The 22,409-nt window shown below is 32.6% G+C and overlaps 3 protein-coding genes across 6 annotated transcripts; 1 reads left to right on the top strand and 2 right to left on the bottom strand.

The window, feature by feature from the left end:
- The first annotated feature begins 5,390 nt into the window (after positions 1-5,390).
- Positions 5,391-12,863, top strand: LOC144837916 (sentrin-specific protease-like). 4 transcript variants are annotated; one of them, XM_078693245.1, is made up of 9 exons: positions 5,391-6,469; positions 6,626-6,713; positions 6,923-7,088; positions 8,185-8,295; positions 8,845-9,011; positions 9,352-9,483; positions 10,540-10,685; positions 10,856-10,973; positions 11,741-12,863. In XM_078693245.1, exons 4-9 carry the CDS (start codon positions 8,253-8,255, stop codon positions 12,011-12,013), a joined length of 879 nt encoding a protein of 292 aa, XP_078549371.1. In that variant the 5' UTR covers positions 5,391-6,469; positions 6,626-6,713; positions 6,923-7,088; positions 8,185-8,252; the 3' UTR covers positions 12,014-12,863. The 4 variants fall into 4 exon arrangements, with proteins under 4 accessions (XP_078549371.1, XP_078549369.1, XP_078549370.1 ...); XM_078693243.1 differs by having other exon boundaries at positions 5,391-5,624; positions 6,034-6,469; positions 6,923-8,295; positions 11,741-12,862; XM_078693244.1 differs by having other exon boundaries at positions 5,391-6,163; positions 6,923-8,295; positions 11,741-12,862.
- Positions 12,864-17,761: 4,898 nt separating this feature from the next.
- On the bottom strand, positions 17,762-20,350 carry LOC144837305 (uncharacterized). The gene is made up of 5 exons (XM_078692355.1): positions 20,251-20,350; positions 19,676-19,759; positions 19,219-19,341; positions 18,629-18,812; positions 17,762-18,065 (listed from the first exon to the last, which is right to left on the bottom strand). Exons 2-5 carry the CDS (start codon positions 19,734-19,736, stop codon positions 18,059-18,061), a joined length of 375 nt encoding a protein of 124 aa, XP_078548481.1. The 5' UTR covers positions 19,737-19,759; positions 20,251-20,350; the 3' UTR covers positions 17,762-18,058.
- A 7-nt stretch (positions 20,351-20,357) lies between these two features.
- On the bottom strand, positions 20,358-21,462 carry LOC144837274 (uncharacterized). Its single transcript, XM_078692322.1, has 4 exons — positions 21,264-21,462; positions 20,854-20,951; positions 20,573-20,686; positions 20,358-20,457 (listed from the first exon to the last, which is right to left on the bottom strand). Exons 1-4 carry the CDS (start codon positions 21,460-21,462, stop codon positions 20,440-20,442), a joined length of 429 nt encoding a protein of 142 aa, XP_078548448.1. The 3' UTR covers positions 20,358-20,439.
- Positions 21,463-22,409: the final 947 nt, after the last annotated feature.

Here is a 22,409-nt window from a genome sequence, read left to right as displayed (position 1 = left end):
CTTCTAAATTTTATTTTTTTCATTTATTTGATTTTTTAAATTAAATTGGTTTTATTACTAACCCTATTTTAAATGGTACGTTCCATGCGGCACTAACGCGCATGTGTAGCTTCGGTTAAAAAGCAACTTTGGACTGTACCATTTTGTAGAAAGGTAATTTTATAAATGTAATTTATTTTGCTTATTATTATTGTCGTTTAAAATTGTTTTATGTATTGTATGTAAATAAAATAATTTGGTTGTGTTTCAGGGAACAATATATAATTTGCTATAATGTTAAACAGATGGTTGTGGTGTTGAACAAACAGTATCCTTTCTATTTTCTATAGTGGACCAAATAAAATTTCTTGTATCTTCTACTACTAGTACTAACTACCCTAGTGACAACCCGTCAACCGATTCAGTTCCAAACCAATACAATCATTCACGAAAACATCACTTCAAGAGGAATATTTGTTGCCACAGACACTTACCTTTATTTTAGTGATGTTAATAAAGAGGCTGCAGTGAGGGTTGCCTAGGTATAGTACTAGGATTTAGCAGCTATTGTCGAATTATATCTATTGTGTAAGTGGTTGAATTGCATTTGTTCAGTAGTAGTAGTACTAGTACATTGCATTGTTGTGAACACATAATAAATACACACTATTGCTTAACAATCTCTTTCGGTTTTTGGGTAGCCCTGAAAAGGGCTGTTTGGTTTGAGATTGTTTGCGGTTTGTGGTAGCCCTGAAAAGGGCTGTTTGGTTTGAGGTAGCCCTGAAAAGGGCTGTTTGGTTTGAGTTTTTCTTTTTTTTTTTTCTTTAGGGTTTGGCTGCCAACATGGATGGCGATGTCTTCACCCAATGTTCCTTCATTGCACTGGTCAGAATACCAAGGTCATCGTTGAATCCACGGATGTTGGACTTGAGGGTGTTAAGCTGAGCGTGCATGCTCTCCCCTCCTTGCTCTCCATGGAATCCCAATCCGAACTTCCATCTTCTTATCCATTCAGACACATGTTCTTCCAGAATGTGCATCTTGGGAGGCTCTGTTTCTTGAAAGTGTTTCCGAAAGAACTGCACATAATCTTCAATGTCTGATTCTTCAGAGACAAAAAAAAATATGTAATAGATAGACAGACAGGCTAGATAGACAGACAGGCTAGATAGACAGGCTAGACAGACAGACAGGTTAGACAGACAGGCTAGACAGGTTAGACAGACAGGCTAGACAGGTTAGACAGACAGGCTATCAGGCTAGACAGACAGACAGGCTAGAGATACAGGCCAGACAGATAGGCTAGAGAGACAGGCCAGACAGCCAGGCAAATTTAACTCAATATATTTACAAAAATATTGTTGGTGCTGAAAGAAACTCATCGAAGAATTTAGTGGAGCAGCTGAAGTTGAGATTTTAGTAGAAAAATAATAAGTATTGATTTTACCAAGCTTCAATATCATCTCCTCTGTGAAAAATGAGGCACAATTGTATTGCCTGTGGCAGTTCCCAAACAAATTAAATAATCTTCCATATTTTGTTGTGACACTGACAACATTCTCTTTAATTTCTGGGCTGAGTTCTATTGCAGTCTTGCATATTTTTGTCATAAGTGTTTTGATATTTTCAGGCTGAAAGTAAATAATTCAATGATAAAATGAATAGTATAGTATAAAAGTCAAATGACAATGACATTACTATAATTATATAACATAAATGAAATACCTTGCAGCACTTATGAATATGGTTACCGACAAACGATTTGCCGTGATATGCCTGTCTGTTAACCCTGAAGGATTTCAGCACATCATCAAGTTTTGCCACCAAAGGCCCTTTTCTCACTTCAGGTAAGTCTTTAGAAATATGGACTGCTTCAGCTCTCTAAAACCAATAAATATATTGTTAGAAAATAAAATAATTCTAAGGAAAAATGCCACCTGTATAGAAATGTTTTCTAATTGTCTGATTTAAACTTACAACTTGTGCCTCTTGTGCCTCTTGGCTTTGAATCTCGCTAATTATACTCTCAGTTGTTCCACTGGTGTCACCCAATAGCATAAAGACACTTAAGTAATCTTTAAGTTGGTCTATTCCATTGCGTATGTCTTCTGCCTTGTTTTCTAGGTCTTTGATTTGATTTGACATGGCAACGTGCTTTAAGAATGTGGGGATATTGGTAGGAGTTTCGAGACTGTTTTGAAGCAATGCACTATCAGTAGACTTTAAAATGATGTCGTCCAGTTGCTGGCAAGCTGACTCCAGACTGTTGAAGTGTTTTAAATATAAGCCTAGGCTTATATGTAAGCCAGGAGGACATACCTATTTAAAAAAGTGAGGGAGCAAAATAATTACCTTGTTTTATGAAATTTAAGAGTCATGCAAGCTTTTAGAAAATAATGTTTTAATACCTACATGGTCAATGGGAACTTGTATCAAAGGGCTGGCAATTACATTATTGTAGTTCTTTGCTTTTGAAATATTACCACCAGCCTCTCTGAACCTGTCCAAGTCTTTCTTCAGAGTGTCCAATGTCCTTGGGAGTTGGGATTTGTGTTTTTTGGTTACATGGCACCACAAGCAGTAATGTCGTCCTTTAAAACAAAATTTAATACACATTTGCTTTCAAATATCCATCATTTATTAATTGCTAATAATTGCAGTACTGTACCTGTAATACATATATTGTTTGTTTACCGTTTGCACCCGTTAGGCCATATATACGAGCCAAATACTCGTAGTCACCGAATACGAACACTTTGACTTGTTTTCCCCTATTAAGAAAATGAAGCCAGTTAATAATTTGTCTTAATTTACACAAATATATTTGTACAATTTTGTGCAATATTTTAATTTTACAGATAAATGGTATATTTACCTTAATGTGGAATTTTGCAGCTCTTCGAGTTGAGGCAAGATATCCTTGAGGCCAGTTCTTAAATTAAAACTGGAATCGGTGGCCTCAAAGCAATTGATGATGATTGTATTATTTTGGGCATTGGGGCGTGGTACATGGCAAAGCTGAAGCATCTGCTTGAAATTTCCACCACCCTTGTCCCCTCCGATCTTTACCCACATCTCATCTGATAGGATGTGGCCATCGTGCCATGTTAGAAGATTTAATCTGTAAAAGGTATTGATATTTATTTGATTCATTTTTAAAAATTCAGTAATTAAATTAAATCTGTTAATGAAAGCAAATAAAAAACCTACTTTTCTAGTTCATCATATTGCTGGCAGATTTTTTTGTTGAGACTTGCAACAGAAACACATGCAGTTTTTTGGATGATTGTATCCCCTGTGTCATTGCAGGAATGTGCCATAGGGACGTATTCAGAAATGATGTTGTCGTCAATGATGATGTTTTTTTGGTGCCTCATTTTTGCCTCGCATTCTGTGCTGACACCATATTTTTTTAGCCAGCTTTAAAAAAAAAATAAAATATTAAAAACTATAATGTTGAGGGTGTTCGATTCAGATACTGCAGAATGTTGATTTGTTATTTACCATTTCAGTTCTCTGTTTTTTTTCCATGTTAGGCCAAGATTTGTTTTTAAAGATAGCAAATCACCAGTTGGAAGACGTATCGGACTTTTAAATTGAGAAAACTCATCATCTCTTTGAGCTTCTGAATCTCCTCCACTTACTGCCCACCGTACATCATCGATGAATTTACTTCTGTTGTGAACAGTTCTCCAGCCTGCATCAGATGAGCTTTTTCGTGGTATCGGCATCGCCATTGTTTTTAGTTTCTGGTTTTTGAAAAAAGGTAATACATTTCTATAGTTGGTGTTATTTTTAGTAATAAAATTAAGTAAACTTGTTAGTTTTTATTGAATTTAAGTTTTAAGTTTTTTGTAATAATTAACAATTTGATTATACAGTAATAACCATTAAAAAAGTACCTTTCCTTTAACACTAAACTCAGTTGTGTTGTTGTTCGACTGTTTCAATTTTGCTTTTAGGATGTGTAGACCAACTTCCTCCATCAGTGGCGTTACTGGAGTACCAAGTGGATGGTTTAATATGTCATCTATTTGGTTCGTTTGTTGTAATTGATCACGAGGAGTGACTGGCGTTGATGTTAAGTTAGTTGGCGATGATAGATAACAGTGGTCTGGCAGGCATACATGGTCACTGATACATTTACATTTCACTACAGTACGACATCTTTTACATACAACAGGAACAGACAGATAACATTCAGCAAAGATTGACTGAACATCGTTAATACATGAAAAATGCACAGGTACATTACATACAGAACATTGGACAGTATCACAATCCATATACAACGGTTGAATGCAGGACTTGCACATAACGTGATGGCAAGATGTAACCACAGGAAAAGACGAAACAAGTTTACAAATACCACATTTAAAATTATCAAGTGAACTTGAAACATGAAAGGAGCCAGAAATTGGCTGAAGAAACGGAGGCTTTAAGTTTTTAAAATGTGTTTCCACTGCAACGGTAGTTGCATGTTTTATTTTATAGCTTTCAGTTGCTAAACCTCTTTTCTTCTTCTTCGGTCTACCGCCACTTTTCTGTGTCTCAAATTGGGCACATGTACTACAGTCGCCTGTTCTATGATGGGGTTGCCACTGGGTTACATTGCATGGTTTGTTTTTTTGCAAATATCCCATGCACAGCAGACAGAAATACTTGGGGTGAACACCATCAATATCTTGCAAAATGTTGATGTTTAAAGCAGTTGAAAATTGTGGTTGAAAGTTGGAACAAGCAAACCGCCTGATTTCCTTGGCTCCTTGTCTGGAGGCATAAGGTTTTAGCCTGTTCCCACATATACGACACAAGTAATTTAGATTTATAACATGCTTTTCCATATTCAATTTTAATAAAAGAATGACGTTTTACACAGTGAGGCCTATACTAATATTAATATATTACTAGTATTATTTTGTTAAAGTACAGGAAATAGTCTTCTACATCGACCTGAAATAAAAAAAAAATTAGAATAGGCTCAACATCAAGAGTGCATTTTAAGTTTTATTTGATAATGACAAAAAACTCTGAAAATTTAATTATTACAGAAATTATATGCCTTGTATATTAATTAATGTTTTTATAATGATACTTTTGGTAATTTGATATGCCTATACTAAAATCGTTTTTTATAATTGTTTTTGCTCACTAAAAATTTTGAAAATTTCACTAAGTATGTATTATTATATTAAAAGTAAACATATATTTAAAAAAAATAAAATTATGAATTCTTACCGTAGTTATACGACTTTTAATTGTCTTTTTCGTCGGCGCGATTGTTTGTTTATCGTTGCCAAGTAACGAAACTACGAAGGTATGTTTACGCCCTCTATTGATGAGTGACGTAACCAGGAAGTATCGAATTTCAGGCTTTTGCATAGCGAGCGAACATACGTGGGTACCGCACCACCACCACCACACAACAACACACACACGCGGGCTCAGCTGCTGCATTTGACCACCACACCACGGCGGGCGGCAATTGTGTTTGAGTCGTCCACAACAACACATCAAACAAGAAGTCTAGGCCTATTCCCAATCACGCACCGCGTACCCTGGAACATGACGAATTGGAAGAGGCTCACGTGTACATTACAAGAATTACGCCTGGATGTTGCTTTAGTTTGTGGTCAGAGTTTCAGGTATGAAGGTCCAAGGATCAACGGGGCATAGGAAGCCCACACTATCTTTACAGATGTAGGGCCTAGGCTAGACCTGACCGGGATGAATTTAGTATGGAACGCCAAGCTTGCTTGCATTGTTTATATATTGTATGCATTGTTTAGATGGTGACCTCCGTGGCTTATTCCATTAAAAAAACAGGGGTACATTGCTTCACCGATTTTCTAATCAATTTCTAATCAACTTTCTAGGCTAGTCTACAATTTCTGGACATTGTCATTTTTAAGCATTTCATATTTTTCAAAAAAATTTGCGCTGCGCACTCGCTTTTGCGCACTTTGACCGTACGCAGCTTAGAAATACCTTTTGCACTTGATTATCGTTCTTTATACTTTTTATGATGTATTTCTTTCATTTTTGATAAATTAGGAATGTAAAATAATGACACACTTGCACATCAAACTTTAAAAATTGTGCGCTTGAAAATGGGTTATTTTATTTCAACCACATCCAACAGCGAAAAATCGGCAATTACAGGATGCCTTAAAGATGAACTTGAGTTGAGTATATGATTTTGAGTTTCTGATATTAAAATTACATAATAATTAATATTCTTAACAAAATGGGTGCTTTTATTTTTTGTGTATGTTTGACAAAAATGTTAAAAAAATAGAATTTAAAATATTATTCTATGCCCCACCCACTGCCGATATTCACCGAAGCGTGAAAATGACCATGACGTCATCTCAGTTTCGCGCATGCAGTCTGTAAATCAATTTGAGCCTTTAGCAAATGGAGATGAGGAAGAAAATATGGAAACTGAGGATTTGAGGGAGAAGCAAAATAGATTACAAAATACTGACTGGTAAATTGAATTTTAACTTTTTTTATACTGTACTGACGTAGGCATGATGATGATGATGATAGCGGTGTGTGTATTCCTTTCTGGCACATGTGATATCACATACACTAAAATAAAAAGTATGTAATATTATGTACATATTTATTTTTAACATTTCAGATTCATATGGGAGTAAAGGGTATTATAGCAAGCACTGACGATATGCCTATCAAAGGAGGACCAGGAATCAATCATGACGTCACCTCAAGTAAGTTGAATTGATTTTTGCTTTAATTGAAACAGATTTTGTTTACATTCGCCACCATTGGTGAATGGTTAGAAATAATTTACCCATATATTTTGATCAACCATTTTAAACATTCAACATTTCCATGTTGTTACGTATGAATAAGAATATGTTAAAATGAACCATATTTATATTATCTATGATTTAATATCTATATACTTTTTCTTTAGCAAAAGACGGTGAATATTGGCGTTTGTTACCAGGTACCTACACAATAACAGTATCGGCGGAAGGATATTTCAGCAAAGGTTTCGTGGTTGACAGACAGACACTGTAAAATGCAGCTGGAAGAGCTACTCTCTCCACAGAACCCATTTTGTGGATTTGAATCATACTGTACTTACTTAGTTCATATTTTTTTTTCATAGTTATAACAACAGACAACAAATTTTTAACTATAAAAGAGCTTTTCATTTCATTTCATTTCAAAAGACATTTATTTTCCTCCATAGCAATACAGTACAAAATAATAAACAGAAATGGTAAGGAATATAAAAAATGAAATAGATGTTTGTTGGATAAACAACAGAAAAGTGAATTTTAGAAAATTGGCTATGGAGGAAGGCGTAATCCCGAGAAGATGAGGAAATCTTGTGCTGGGTATGCCTATGCAAATAAAATGGATAATTGAATAAGAGTGGAAATAAAGAGAAACAAACAAGACAAAAAAACGCACACAAAAGGAAAAATAAAAAATAAATAAATTAATTAATTAATTAAAAAAAATAAATAAAATAAATAAATAAATTGATAAAAAATAGATCAATCAAATTGTATAATCAGAAAATAAAACTCAAAAACCACAGTAGATCAATGTTCAGCAGCGTAAATCAAATTGCGACATTCGATTGTTGTCTTTTTAATACTTTAACATTAGGTGTTGTTTTAATTTTTTGGAAAATAAAGAAATTGAAACAGCATTTGTAATTGGGGGTGGTAAACTGTTCATCATTGATGGACCGGAGTATCTAATACTCTTTTGAAAATAATTGGTGTTGTGGATAGGTATGTGTATATTGGTTCTAGAACGTGTAGGATAATTGTGAATAGAAAAATTCGGAATAAACATATTGTTTAAATGATTTGGAGAAGTGGAATGCAGGGCGGAGAATACAAATTTGCCTTGTTGCATTATGTTTATATCAATGAGTTTGAGGAGATTAAGTTTGGAAAATAAATGGGAAGAATGGGACCGCGGTGGAGCGCCAGATATAATCCTGATAGCCTTCTTTTGTATAATTTGCAGTTTACTGAGGTTGGATACGTAAGTATTGGCCCAGACAATGTTACAGTAGCTCAAATAGGGAAGAATGAGGGAGCAGTAAAGGGTTCGAAGAATATTAAGGGGTACAAATGAGGATAACCTAGAAATGATACCAACGCTTTTGGAAGTTTTATTCTCTACTTCTTTAATATGATTTTTCCATGTTAGATTGCTGTCCATAACTACACCTAAAAACTTAGCTTATAGAAGAAGAGGACACAACGAACCTATCTGTTATGAGATTACGTGGGATGATTGTTCGAGTTGTCAGGACAACTGGTATGTTACTGAAATTTGAAAAGAAGAATACAAATTTCATAGATTAATGAATAATACAAATTAAAATGTAAAATACAGTAGAGGTTGGGGTATATATTGTGGGTTTCAAATTGTAATTCCAGTTTTTAAAATTCAAATATCATCATGCATAATTATGCTTGTAAATTGTTGTATTCATATTGTCTTCTAATCTTATGTTGAAAACGAATAAAATCAAATCAAATCTTATTCAGATTGAACCAACCAATGAAATCCCTGTGAAATAGTTCATTTGGCATTTATTAAGTTTTCCTTTAAGCAGGCAGGACTCGACTTGTTTGTACTGTGTATTTGAGCAATTAATGGCTATTTTAATATTCAAATTATTGGCTACTTACCTACATATGTTTATTAATTATTTGTTATAGGCTATGTTACTTTTGTTCCAACCAGGTAAAGGTAGCCTGAGTAGGCAGTGCAGGTTTTATTACGTGCCAGGTTAATAAAAAATCGAACCCCGATATTGAACTTAATAACAACATTGGATTATTTATTATTTTCTTTTTACAGATATATCAGTATTAACTGGCTTTTTGCGAACAAGAAATACTGAAATCAATCAACTGAAGGAAAGCATTAATAAACTAAAAGAAAATGAGTGGCTGAAATTGCCAAAATTTAGCATCAACAGTCAAGATTTGATGACACTGATTAGTCCACGGTGGATTAATGATGCGGTAAAAATGTGCTATTTCTTAAATTAATAAATACATGCCAAAAAGCATTATTACTTCTTTTTTTTTACACCACAAATAATCACCTATCTACAGCAGCCAATTCACTGCACTCATTTTCTAAGAATTTTCAAAAACTAATAATAAATAATTTTCAAAAACTAATAATAAATAATTTTCAAAAACTAATAATAAATAATAAATAATTCCCCTACATATTATTTCCCCTCGAGTGTTATTAGGCTATTTTTGGTTATATATCCTTACACAGTTGAGATCTTGTTTAAATTCCCGCTCGGGATCTTTTTTAAGGATATTTAACATTTACTATTTATTTCTATAGATCACAAATGCCTATCTGGGCTTAATTGCCTTCCAAAGAAACTTGCACGATACAGGGCATGTGTTCGTGTTGCCCACACACATTGCCTCGAGGTGGAACAACCCACACATTACACCGTGGTTCGCAAAGAAGGTATTGCTTCACAGTTATTTGCTTTTTGTACCTACCGAAATTGAATTGTTTATTCTTTTTAAACAATGGTCAGTTACAATTTAGTTTTTCTCTTTTTGATTATTCTGTATATATTAGTTAAAATGTCCATCCATCTCCATCAGCTTATTATTATTATTATTATTTTTAATTCAACAATACATTGAATATTTTTGTGTGTACATTCATGGTTGTTATCACTATCGAGGCCTACAAAATGTTATGTCTCTGTCTAAGCATGGATAAGCAAGCCTGTGAGCTACAGCGATTTTAACTGCTTTTGCTTATCTTTGCCTCCTTAAATTTCCACCTGTTTTATTTCGATTTTAAAGGCTAAATAAAGAATGAATGAATGAATGACTCTAAATGCAAATTTGCTGAAAACTTTGTGATTAAATTCTGTGACATAGGATAGGATTAGAATAACAATAATATTATTTGGACTTAGTGGCCCATCATACATTGTTAAAATCTATTTGTCATGTTAACAATATATAATCAACTGCAAATAAATGATTTTTTATTTCTTTTACATTTTATTATTATTATTATTATATATATCCAAATTCCTTCACTTGCACTGATGAAGGCCTAGTGTTCCTCGAAAGCTCTGCTAATTTTTCTGGCTGTTTTACTTATCATTTTGATTTAGCTTTTCGCTTTTTTTTTGTATCTCTATTGAGATCCAGCCACTGATACCCACAGCATTGTCATTTTTTCATTAATTTGCCTTTGGATTTATATATATTATATATAATTATATGGTTCAGCTTATTTGTTGTTCATGTATCATTTTTTGGTTTAATGTTTGTGATTGAAGAATCAAATGTTTGTTTTAATGTTCCATTCAAAGTGATCATTTTAGAGAACAGGTCACCAGTAAATTAAGTTTATCTTTGTTCAACCCATTTACTCTCTTTATTTTCCATGTGAAAAGCCTAAAATGTGCAGCAAATTACATGTAATTAGAATTTCAATCAATGTACAATGTCACTATTATACTTAGTATACACACATACATTTTTTCAATGTATACAGGTTGTCCTGTCTAAATTTAATTGGATTATGGTTCCGATCCATGTGCCACAACATTGGATTTTACTTGTGGCACATGTGCCTTCGAAATCAGTTGCTGTACTGGATTCCCTACATGGGAATAATGATGCACACATCCAGTACTTCAGGTAGTTTATTTTCCTTAGAGTTTTGAAATATGTTGAATCATTATGCCAACAATATATTAATATCTCAACCAATCTTCTGATATAACATGATGTTTTTGTTTATAATTTACATACAATTAAACGTTACACAGTTATTTAAAATAATATGTAATATTTTTATCCCATTTCAGCAACTACATGGAAAAAAGATTTTCAGAGACGGGGGAACTAGGTGGCCCATGGAAAACAGTTAGCATGAATACATGCAAACAAACTGATGGCCACAGCTGTGGTTCGTTTGTCATGTTGGTACGTACTAGGTTTTTAAAATTTAGATATATAGTGAACATCTGTAAATTATAAGATACAATTATTATCTTTAAAACACAGAAAACCATTTTGCTTGGAAGATTGTTACAAATTTAAATTAAACAAGATAACAACTATACATATTATAAATCTTTTAAAGGTTTTATATGTATAAATAAATGGTTTTATATGTAAATGAAAAATCAAGACTCAGGTTAAAAATTCAACATAGTTATTAACACTACAGACTCTGTTTCATGAGAGAGATGAAATACCTCCTCAATCTTCAGGTGTTAGGCTCTGAGTAAAGTATTTAGAAGTACAATGCTCACAAAGAGAATGTTTATAGTTAATATATACAAGCGACAGAGCAATTGTATATTCGCCCGTTCTATTTATCTATAGGTGTCTTTAATTATTAACCTTGATATCTTAATAAGAATTTTCTTCCGTGTCTGCATGTGCTAAATAATTTGTTTCTTTGATTAAGAGAGCAAATATCAGGCTCATATATAATGAAATATTTCTCTTGCAGACATAGGTTGCAGCGTTTACTTATATTGGAATAAGGCTGACATTTTATATGTATAAAAATATATGCTATTTATTGACTAACATTACAAGTAAAGTACTGTATTCCGTAGTAAACCAATGTTGACATACTAGAAAATATACATACTACATTTTAGAAAAACGGACCACCTGAATGTCAACAAACATTATGTACTGTTATATAGAACTAATCTTTTTTTTTTATCTTATTTCAGAATGCTTACTTCATTTGTGAAGGGGTGAATCCCTCTTTAACCACACCAGATATGGCAACCACAATGAGGGTATGGGTCCTAAAGAAATTATTAGGATATGGCAAAAGGGGAACCCAAGCACAATGTGATGCGGAACCATGTCTGGGGACAGATGACACATGGATTGGATGTGATGTGTGTGGCCGGTGGTTCCACAAAAATACTTGTACCACCACCATTGAAACTCCATCTACTGAATGGGAATGTGATATTTGTGTTGCAAGATATCGATAATGTCATTTCTAGGTGAACCAAAGAACTTATTGTTATCTACAGGGATGTTTTTTTTATTTGTAAAACTTTGTTGTGAATTTTTGATGTTAAAAATATTTAGTATACTTTTATATTTTAATCTACTTTCATTGAATGACATTTATCCATAGTAAAATCATTAACGAATACTAGGCTTGGAATCTAGGCCATTCAAAACAGCAGTGCTCCAATTTTAGACACGGAGTAGACCAGTTACAAATGGCGTGCACAACAAGTTGATCAATCAATGCAATTTCATAACAAAAATAGGCTTAAACCTGAATGTGAAATGATCACTACTGTATTAGGTATCACTTTTTCATTAGGTAGGGCTAATTTTATATTACATGTGATGTGTAATAACCAAGTATAAAATCAGGTGTATTATAACTCAAAATAAATCATGTTGCAATACTTTTCTACATGATTATCTCAGGAAATGAAATAGTAAATCTGTTAGACTAATTCAATGGCTTTAGTTTGTTAAAATATAAACTTTTATAGTAGTTTCTGTATAACATATTGTTTTGCATGTTATTTTATATATTGCTGCTGTATTACATATATATTTATTGTTACTAGTTTAGTTTAGTCATAGTTCTTTCATACATACAGTAAAAAATGTTATTTATTCCATGTTTTTTGAAATGAAAAACCACTTTTGATGTACAATTATTCAACATATTCTCATGATTAAATTCTCTATCATCTTTGTGTCAACATCTTATGCTGTGCATAATATAAACATGTTACATTTTCAAATATAATTCAAGTATTTGTTTTATTATTTTAATAATATTTTACTGTACAGTACTGTTCAGCTGTTCTAAACTATATCAATGCAATAAACATACAGTTAAAATACTAAAGTAAATTGAATTACTTTGTTTTTGTATTGCTTTCATTTAATAAGAGTGTGCATTAAAAACTTTGTTTAATATTTTAATACACTGTGCTCTAGTGGACCCAATTAGGCACCAGTGGAGCATAGTGATACAATATAGGAATACATTCACTAAATTCAAACCTCTGTTCGTATTTTAATACACTGTGCTCTAGTGGACCCAATTTGGTACCAGTGGAGCATAGTGATATAAGATAGGAATACATTCACTAAATTCAAACCTCTGTTCATATTTTAATACACTGTGCTCTAGTGGACCCAATTTGGTACCAGTGGAGCATAGTGATATAAGATAGGAATACATTCACTAAATTCAAACCTCTGTTCATATTTTAATACACTGTGCTCTAGTGGACCCAATTTGGTACCAGTGGAGCATAGTGATATAACATAGGAATACATTTACAAATTCTAACCTCTGTTCGTATTTTAATACACTGTGCTCTAGTGGACCCAATTTGGTACCAGTGGAGCATAGTGATATAACATAGGAATACATTCACAAATTCTAACCTCTGTTCGTATTTTAATACACTGTGCTCTAGTGGACCCAATTTGGCACCAGTGGAGCATAGTGATATAAGATAGGAATACATTCACTAAATTCAAACCTCTGTTCATATTTTAATACACTGTGCTCTAGTGGACCCAATTTGGCACCAGTGGAGCATAGTGATATAAGATAGGAATACATTCACCAAATTCAAACCTCTGTTCATATTTTAATACACTGTGCTCTAGTGGACCCAATTTGGCACCAGTGGAGCATAGTGATATAAGATAGGAATACATTCACCAAATTCAAACCTCTGTTCATATTTTAATACACTGTGCTCTAGTGGACCCAATTTGGCACCAGTGGAGCATAGTGATATAAGATAGGAATACATTCACCAAATTCTAACCTCTGTTCATATTTTAATACACTGTGCTCTAGTGGACCCAATTTGGCACCAGTGGAGCATAGTGATATAACATAGGAATACATTCACTAAATTCTAATTTCTGTTAATATTTTATTTCACTGATGAGAAATATGTTTCAGATAATGATATTCTATACTAAAAGTTAAGATAACGACATGTTAATTGTATTTTAATGTCACCTCGAGCGGAATATCACCACACAGAATATGCCTATTCATTTTATGTATAAACAGCGCCCTCGTTACATTTTTAATTAATAATTGCGATTTAATTGGTCTAATTAAAATATTTTCAAAATTTAATAATGTAAGCATGTTCTACCCTTCAAAATGCTTTCTGACCATCATTTTTATAAACAAATTCCAAGAATGTTGAACAATATCTTCAATAAACCTGGAAAGGGTGATAATTTTAATCGTGGAAAAAAAAAACATTAAATAAAAACATAAAATAAAAATATTTTTCGTTAACAAAAAGTTATAAGAATAGGTAAGTATGTTTAATATATGTTTTATTATCTATATAAATAAAAATATTCAATTTGTTGGCAATATTTAAGTGTTTTATACTTCTGCTGTTTCACGAATGCACATCTATGAACGAACTTAAAATTTCAACTCATTTTTCTGACGGAGCTACGATTTAAGTAAACCCAATGCGGTTAAGGCACTGTTATTTTCGTTTTTGCGTAAAGTAGTACAAAGATTATAGTTAACATTACCAAATTAAAACATTTTTGTTATTGTCTTAAGAAAATTTTAATTTTGTTTTTGCCGATTTAAGGCTACACAACCTACGTATCTCAGGCCATGTCGTACCATCCGTTACCCAAATACAATTAAAATAAAAATCATTCTACTTTTTCCCAACATTTCGGTCTATGTCAGCCTCAATCTCAACATTATGGTTATTTAAACATTAGCGACCCATCATAATGTTTCCATCGAGAGTAAATTTACCTCTCTTTGGGATATAATGCAAAAGCGCGCTATTAGTATTAATTATTATAAAATAAAATTTCAAGTTCATCACGAGAGAAGAATTATCCATTGGCAATAAAGTGTATAATAATAATAGTTCATTCTTATATAGCGCATATAAGCAAGCTCTCAATGCGCTGAACATTATTACCCCAGTCATTTCCTGATCAAATACCTATGGAAACATACTCCCATATATGCAGCTAGTAATCAGCGCAAAGTTGTGTCTGATCTAACCGGGTACCCATTTATACACCTGGGTGGAGAGAGGCAAACGTAAGTAAAGTATCTTGCCTAAGGATACAAGCAATGCGGCGAGAGTTGGATTCGAACCTCGGTCTAACGATCAGTAGACGAACGTCCAACACACAGCGCCACACGCCCTTACACAAGTGTATTTGTACAAAACATATACAACCTTCCTGTAGGCTATTCCAACATAGTATTTTGCTAATATTGCTCCATAACTAAGGTAATTGCATGTATATACAAAAGAGAAGATTGTTTTGAAAAAACTACAAGCGAATGTTTCTCATTAACCGCTTTCCATGTTGCAATATTTAATATCCAGGTACCATTATAATCCAACATGTTTTGAGAGAATGGATGTACGTAACTACGAATATGTGATTTTTTGATTTATTTATTTTACATAATGTAACATCATTTCCAGTTGTATAATTTTAAGTAATTAATACTTCTGTAATTAATTTGTTACCATTACTATCTTATAATATGATATGATAAGATATTTTATAATGAAAAAGTTCCTTGAAGATTTGAATATATGTTTCTTTTTTTATAAACCTTAACCAAAAAGCGGACCATTTCGCAAATAAGTAGTATAGGTAGTAACATATTATTATAAATTATTACAACAGCAGTTTTATGGTGATACAGAAGTATCACAAGCCCCACCCATCCATAATTGTAAATATTCGCAAACCTATTTGTGATGTATTACACACTAAAAAACATTACTATGAAGGCGTGTTACAACCGCTAATGTAGAAAACGCCAGCTAATGTCGAAACAACCGTTAATGTAGAACAATCCACCGCTAATGTAGTAAAACCTCCAGCTAATGTAGAAACACCAACAGCTTATGCAGTAAATATAAATAAACACCAGCTAATGTAGAAACGGATAACAGCTTATATGTAGTAACGAAAATTGCCTCCCAGCTTATGCAGTTACTATCGCCAGCTAATGTAGAAAATGTTATATATTTTACAAAAAGTGAAACGACCACACATCGTAAGCAACCATCTCTATTAAGGGACCGCTTCTCATAATCGACCACCTCTCGTAAGGGATCACCTCGTTTAATGGTGGACCACGACCTCTTTCTCTCTCTATTAAAGGACCGCTTCTCATAATCCACTATCTCTCGTTGTGATGGGAGATGGTAGATTATGAGGAGCAGTCCCTTAATAGAGGCGGTGATCCTTTAAAGGAGGTAGTCACTAACAAGAGGTGTGGCCGTTAAGAGAGGTGGTCCTTTAAAAGAGTCGTCACTGACGAGGGGTGTGGACGTTAAGAGACGTGTTCCTGTAAAAGAGTACGTCGTCGCTGACGAGAAGCGCTCCCTTAACAGAGAAGTTGGTCGTTCATTAGAGGTGGTCACTTGCGAGAGGTCGTTGTGATGGGAGATGGTCGATTATGAGAAGCGGTCCTTTGATAGAGAGAAAGAGGTCGTGGTCCCTTAATTGAAGTGGTCACTAACGAGAGGTGTGGTCGTTAAGAGAGGTGGTCGCCTACGAGAGGTGGTCGATTATGAGAAGCGGTCCTTTATGAGAGGAGGTGATCCCTTGCGAGAGGTGGTCGATTATGAGAAGCGGTCTCTTAAATAGAGATGGTTGCTTACGATGTGTGGTCGTTTTAGAAAGTTGGTTACTTACGAGAGGTGGAAAGGCTGATAACTAAGTAAAGATCGATGCATTTTCACATGATTTAGACATTTTTGTAAAATACAGAACATTTTCTACATTAGCTGGCGATAGTAACTACATAAGCTGGGAGGCAATTTTCGTTACTACATAAGCTGTTGACCGTTTCTACATTAGCTGGTGTGGATTTTTAACGGTTGTTTCGACATTAGCTGGCGTTTTCTACATAATAGCGACTGTAACAAGGCGCTACATAATAATAATTTACAGTAGTTGTCATGCATAGCCTGACTATATACAGCGGTAGTCCCAAAATTTCACGTACCCACACACACCTATATAACAGACGCAAACAACCACATGGATACTTCATTATGATAAGGTACTATTTCTGAAACACTTTATTCCACTTCCAAATACATATTTATTTACAAGAGTTTCTTTTATTGTTTATTGTATTTTAAGAGTTTATCTGCACATTCTGTTAATGTTATGGTATATGAATGATTGACAAAAATCATCCTTTATCATCATTTTAAACAATTCCTTGCTTACATTGTCAATGTGTTTATGAATTTGTACATTTTTTTAAACTGTTAATATTTAAAACAATTAAAAAATCGTTCATCTCTATATATCACATATCTAAAAATATCTATAAAACATTAAACAAAAAGATACATTTTACATAAAATATAACAACGTTTATGTTGTTGTATCATGTATTGGTTTAAAAAAAAACCTCCTATCAACATTACTTTACCATTGCAAACTCAATTTGACAAGCTGAAACAAACAATTATAATATCAGTGTGTTATATCATTTAAAATAGGGCTAAAATCAGAATACTAAAATGTAACTAAACCACATTTAACAAATTTAAAATTGCAGTGTTTTAAATAGAATAGTAATTACATATTTTTATGTTTACAAAGAATATTATCAATGCATACAGCTCCAATATTAAATTTAATTTAATTAGTTAAAGATGTACAGTATTGTCCCCTGAAAAATAATTTTTGTTGTTGAATATGCCATTTTAATGTTACATAATAGTTACTGTAATTTCAAGCATAAAATGGTCAAATTGGCTGCCAGTCAATGGATTTTTGGTTGAATTTAACCATTTATTATGTTATCTTATAAATGAAAACAATACTTTATTTTGTTTTTCTACTAAAACTGCAAAATACCTATTCAAAGTCTGATTTAATTAATCTTTATTTTCATGTTTTTTGAAACAATACATCATTAATTATTAAAATTTAATGATTCATGAACTCTTCTTGGTGGTCTCTTCATTTTTTCATGCATTCAAATCTATATTTCAGCAGCTATAAACAGAAATAAAAAAAAAGACAGAGATCACCTTTAATTCCTGCAAAATATTTAAATATATGCTGTAGGTGAAATTTTTAAACGTTGCCTTCATCAAAATAACAATGGTGTTTAATAGCCCATAAGATATTGTTTGAAAATGTGACAATCTATGATAAAAGTGGAAAAAATCAGATTGGGTAGCCCTATGTTTTTACACAAAAATTTGCACTAAATTGCCCTTTGGAGAGTGCACACATTTCTAAGTTTCATGTGCAATTGTGTAGTTACTTGACATTTACAATTCATGGAAAAGTACAAAAATTAACTCTAAAAACGGACTTTTTGCATTACTATGTGGCTAAAAATGTTGAAATGCTCAAAATGTCCTAAACCATGCTCTAACTTGCCTAAAAGTTGATTTTGAGCAATTTTGAAGTTTGACACATGCTTGCAAACACATTTTTATGCGTACACATTCCATTTTTGTGCTATGTTGACCCTTGACCTGAAGTGTATATGTAGTAAATTTGACTTATTCTTATTGCTGCACAATATAGCAAATGTTTCACCTAATTACCTGTCCTGCTTGTTTATATTCTTGTTATACAAAAATAACCTGCAATGCGACATGAAGTGATCCTGCGTCATGTATGATAGCATGTCCTTTATACGCTTTAAACCAGCATTTGCTTGCTCGTTTATCTGTGTATTGAGTGATGTATATTGTAGATACAAATCTAAGTTGTATCCATGGGAGCAAGCTGAGAAAATAAAATAAATGAAAATTGGAATTTTATTATGTTTTTTTTATTATTTATGGACATTAGGTGTTACGTTTAAATTAAATTGGGATTAGTAAAAGAGTGACTGTACTATGAACTGTAACATGTGGCAAAACTACAACCAAAATACAAGTATCAGTGTTTCTTCGGTGTCAATACTTTTATTTTGTACACTACAATTAATATTGAAATTTACACCCAAAAATTAATTTTACTTTTTAAATAAATATGACACTATAAAGACTGGATTTTGTTGTGTAAATTTATATTTTAATTGTTGTACAACGCTGTTGTTATACGTATAATCATAAATTACATCATAATTTTCTGTAACAATAGGTGGCAAGGGGTTTTTAATATTATACATATACATTTTACATATTACCTTTGTGATTGTACCAGTGAAAATGATCAACGAAAAACTTTGTATGTTTAAAGAAAACAGGATCCCGTCGTAAACAATACTTGTGCAGAGAACACGCAAAATCGTACACGATTACATTAGGAGCTGTTGGACAAAATAATTATGCAGTGAAAAGATAACAGTACACAAAAAAGGAATACAACAAAACAAAATTCACAGCAAAAGAAAAACAAACTATAACAAATTAAGGTTAAACAATTTGTGCTGAATAGGGGTGGCGCCGAATGTGATAGTCGCAGTCTATGGTTGCCCACAGTAGAATACTTTTGTATATTCAACTGTATGTATTGTGATGATGAATGGAATTTCCTACTTCTATTTACCAGGGTATATGTATGACAAGTTTGTTTTTTTTTAGCCCTACTAAATGTACAAAACACAAGGTAAAATTTGAAATATCAAAATATTAACAAGTTACCTTTTGAAAATCTTGTACGAAAGATGGTAAAGGGTATATTTACAGATTCGTGATTATTCATGACCTCGAAGCCATAACAAATACCTAAAACATAACAAATACAAAAGTTATTTAAAAACAATTAATTTAAAAACATGTGGTAAGATGATCATAATTCCATGGTAGCATGTTAATTGTCAAAAACATATTCATTTAAAACAAGATACAATTATATATATAATTTTTATTATGAGAATGAAGTGCAGCGGGGTTCAACTTCTTGATTACAATTCTCTTTGGAAACAATAATTGATATTAAAAAATCTAAAAGGTGTTATAAATAAGGACCTAAAAGAAATAAGTATTGTATTTGTTAAACAATTTATGGTTATTCAATTAATTGATTATTGTTGTTTTCTACTATTGTCTGTTTTATTCTTATATATTATAATCGATAATTTAAATGCACCAAACAAAAACAAAAATTATCCAAACATAATACATACAGTAATACAACATATTTGTTAATTTCACTAGGAAATAATAAATGTAATATCAGCAGTTGGATGAAAATAACAGATCTACAATATAATTACCATGACTGCAGAAGATTGTAAAAATCCCCGGTAGAAGCGAGGGGTGGCCTTTAAAGTCCTTCTTGCATCTTTCCTTTGTTCCTGTCACTGCTTTATCTGCCGAGTATCTTCCTCTGCCTCGCAATGATGGAAGGGAATTAGGAAAACAGGCAGGCTCAATTGCAAGCAAGGATTAATGCACAAATTTACCTACCTATTGTACAACATCTGAATAAGACAAAATAAATAACCCAATAAGAAACTTTAAAATATGTGGAAAATATAAGAAACAGAATAAATAAATAATTAAAGTAATATTTAAAATGTTAATGTGTATACTCACTTTCAATTTTCTTGTCTTAATATTGAAATCTTGTATAATTGATACTTTAAACATTGATCCAAGCACAGAGATGCCATTGTTATCACACAATGCTTCGTGATAACTATTTCGTAGCTGTAAATAACAGAGGACTGTTATAAATGTGAAAAGCCATTTCTATTGTTTTTTTCTTTTTAATATTGAATATGAAAGAATACCATAGTTTTTTAATTTTAATATTAACATGCATACAATTAAGGCAACTGATACTTAATGTATTAATAAACAATTCAACTACTGACATTGATTGGAAACTTTGGTACAGTTTCTGTTAAGTCATCTGGTAGTGGTACAGTAGTTGGTTCACATCCTTCAACTGGAACGTTTTGTGTAGGCATCTCTATAAATGAACAAAATATTATACAATATATATTGATACAGCACTAAACTCCACACAAACTTTTGTATTAATTTATCATTTCAGTACAATTGATAAATTATACTAGTACTTTTAGATGTTAGATGTTATGTTTGCTAAAAAAGATAAATGACTGCAGATGAGAGGAAAAAAACATACTGTTAATTAGTTTGTTTTACATTTATTTATTTTATAAACATTTTTGATTGCTGTTCATAGTTGAAAAACAATAATAAATAAACAGTATAAAAAATTAGTTTGAATGGATTTTGCAAAATAAAGTGCACTTCATACCTGGAATTCCCTCTGATGTGGCATTAACAGTACTTTCTTTGCTTGCTGCATTGATGTCTGCCTGAAAACCAGCAGACTTTAAGACTTTTGTGACCTTTCGACAAAGAATGGGTTTCCTTTTTGATCTCTTATACTTTGCTTTGAATGATGGAGTCTTCACAAAAAACCCTCTGTCCAGTTTGTTAGGCGGCCAAGACATTTTAGACAAAATTCTGTAGCACAGTGTATTAAAATATGAACAGAAGTTTAGTGATTGTATTCCTATGTTATATCACTATGCTCCACTGGTGCCAAATTGGGTCCACTAGAGCACAGTGTATTAAAATACGAACAGAGGTTTGAATTTTGTGAATGTATTCCTATGTTATATCACTATGCTCCACTGGTGCCAAATTGGGTCCACTAGAGCACAGTGTATTAAAATACGAACAGAGGTTTGAATTTTGTGAATGTATTCCTATGTTATATCACTCCAAATTGGGTCCACTAGAGCACAGTGTATTAAAATATGAACAGAGGTTTGAATTTAGTGAATGTATTCCTATCTTATATCACTATGCTCCACTGGTGCCAAATTGGGTCCACTAGAGCACAGTGTATTAAAATATGAACAGAGGTTTGAATTTAGTGAATGTATTCCTATGTTATATCACTATGCTCCACTGGTGCCAAATTGGGTCCACTAGAGCACAGTGTATTAAAATATGAACAGAGGTTTGAATTTTGTGAATGTATTCCTATGTTATATCACTATGCTCCACTGGTGCCAAATTGGGTCTACTAGAGCACAGTGTATTAAAATATGAACAGAGGTTTGAATTTTGTGAATGTATTCCTATGTTATATCACTATGCTCCACTGGTGCCAAATTGGGTCCACTAGAGCACAGTGTATTAAAATATGAACAGAGGTTAGAATTTGTGAATGTATTCCTATCTTATATCACTATGCTCCACTGGTGCCAAATTGGGTCCACTAGAGCACAGTGTATTAAAATATGAACAGAGGTTTGAATTTTGTGAATGTATTCCTATGTTATATCACTATGCTCCACTGGTGCAAAATTGGGTCCACTAGAGCACAGTGTATTAAAATATGAACAGAGGTTTGAATTTAGTGAATGTATTCCTATCTTATATCACTATG

The sequence above is a fragment of the Antedon bifida genome, chromosome 3 (assembly GCF_963402885.1).
Source record: "Antedon bifida chromosome 3, ecAntBifi1.1, whole genome shotgun sequence".
In the NCBI taxonomy this organism is placed as follows: domain Eukaryota; kingdom Metazoa; phylum Echinodermata; class Crinoidea; order Comatulida; family Antedonidae; genus Antedon; species Antedon bifida.
This window is presented reverse-complemented; position numbering and strand designations above follow the sequence as displayed.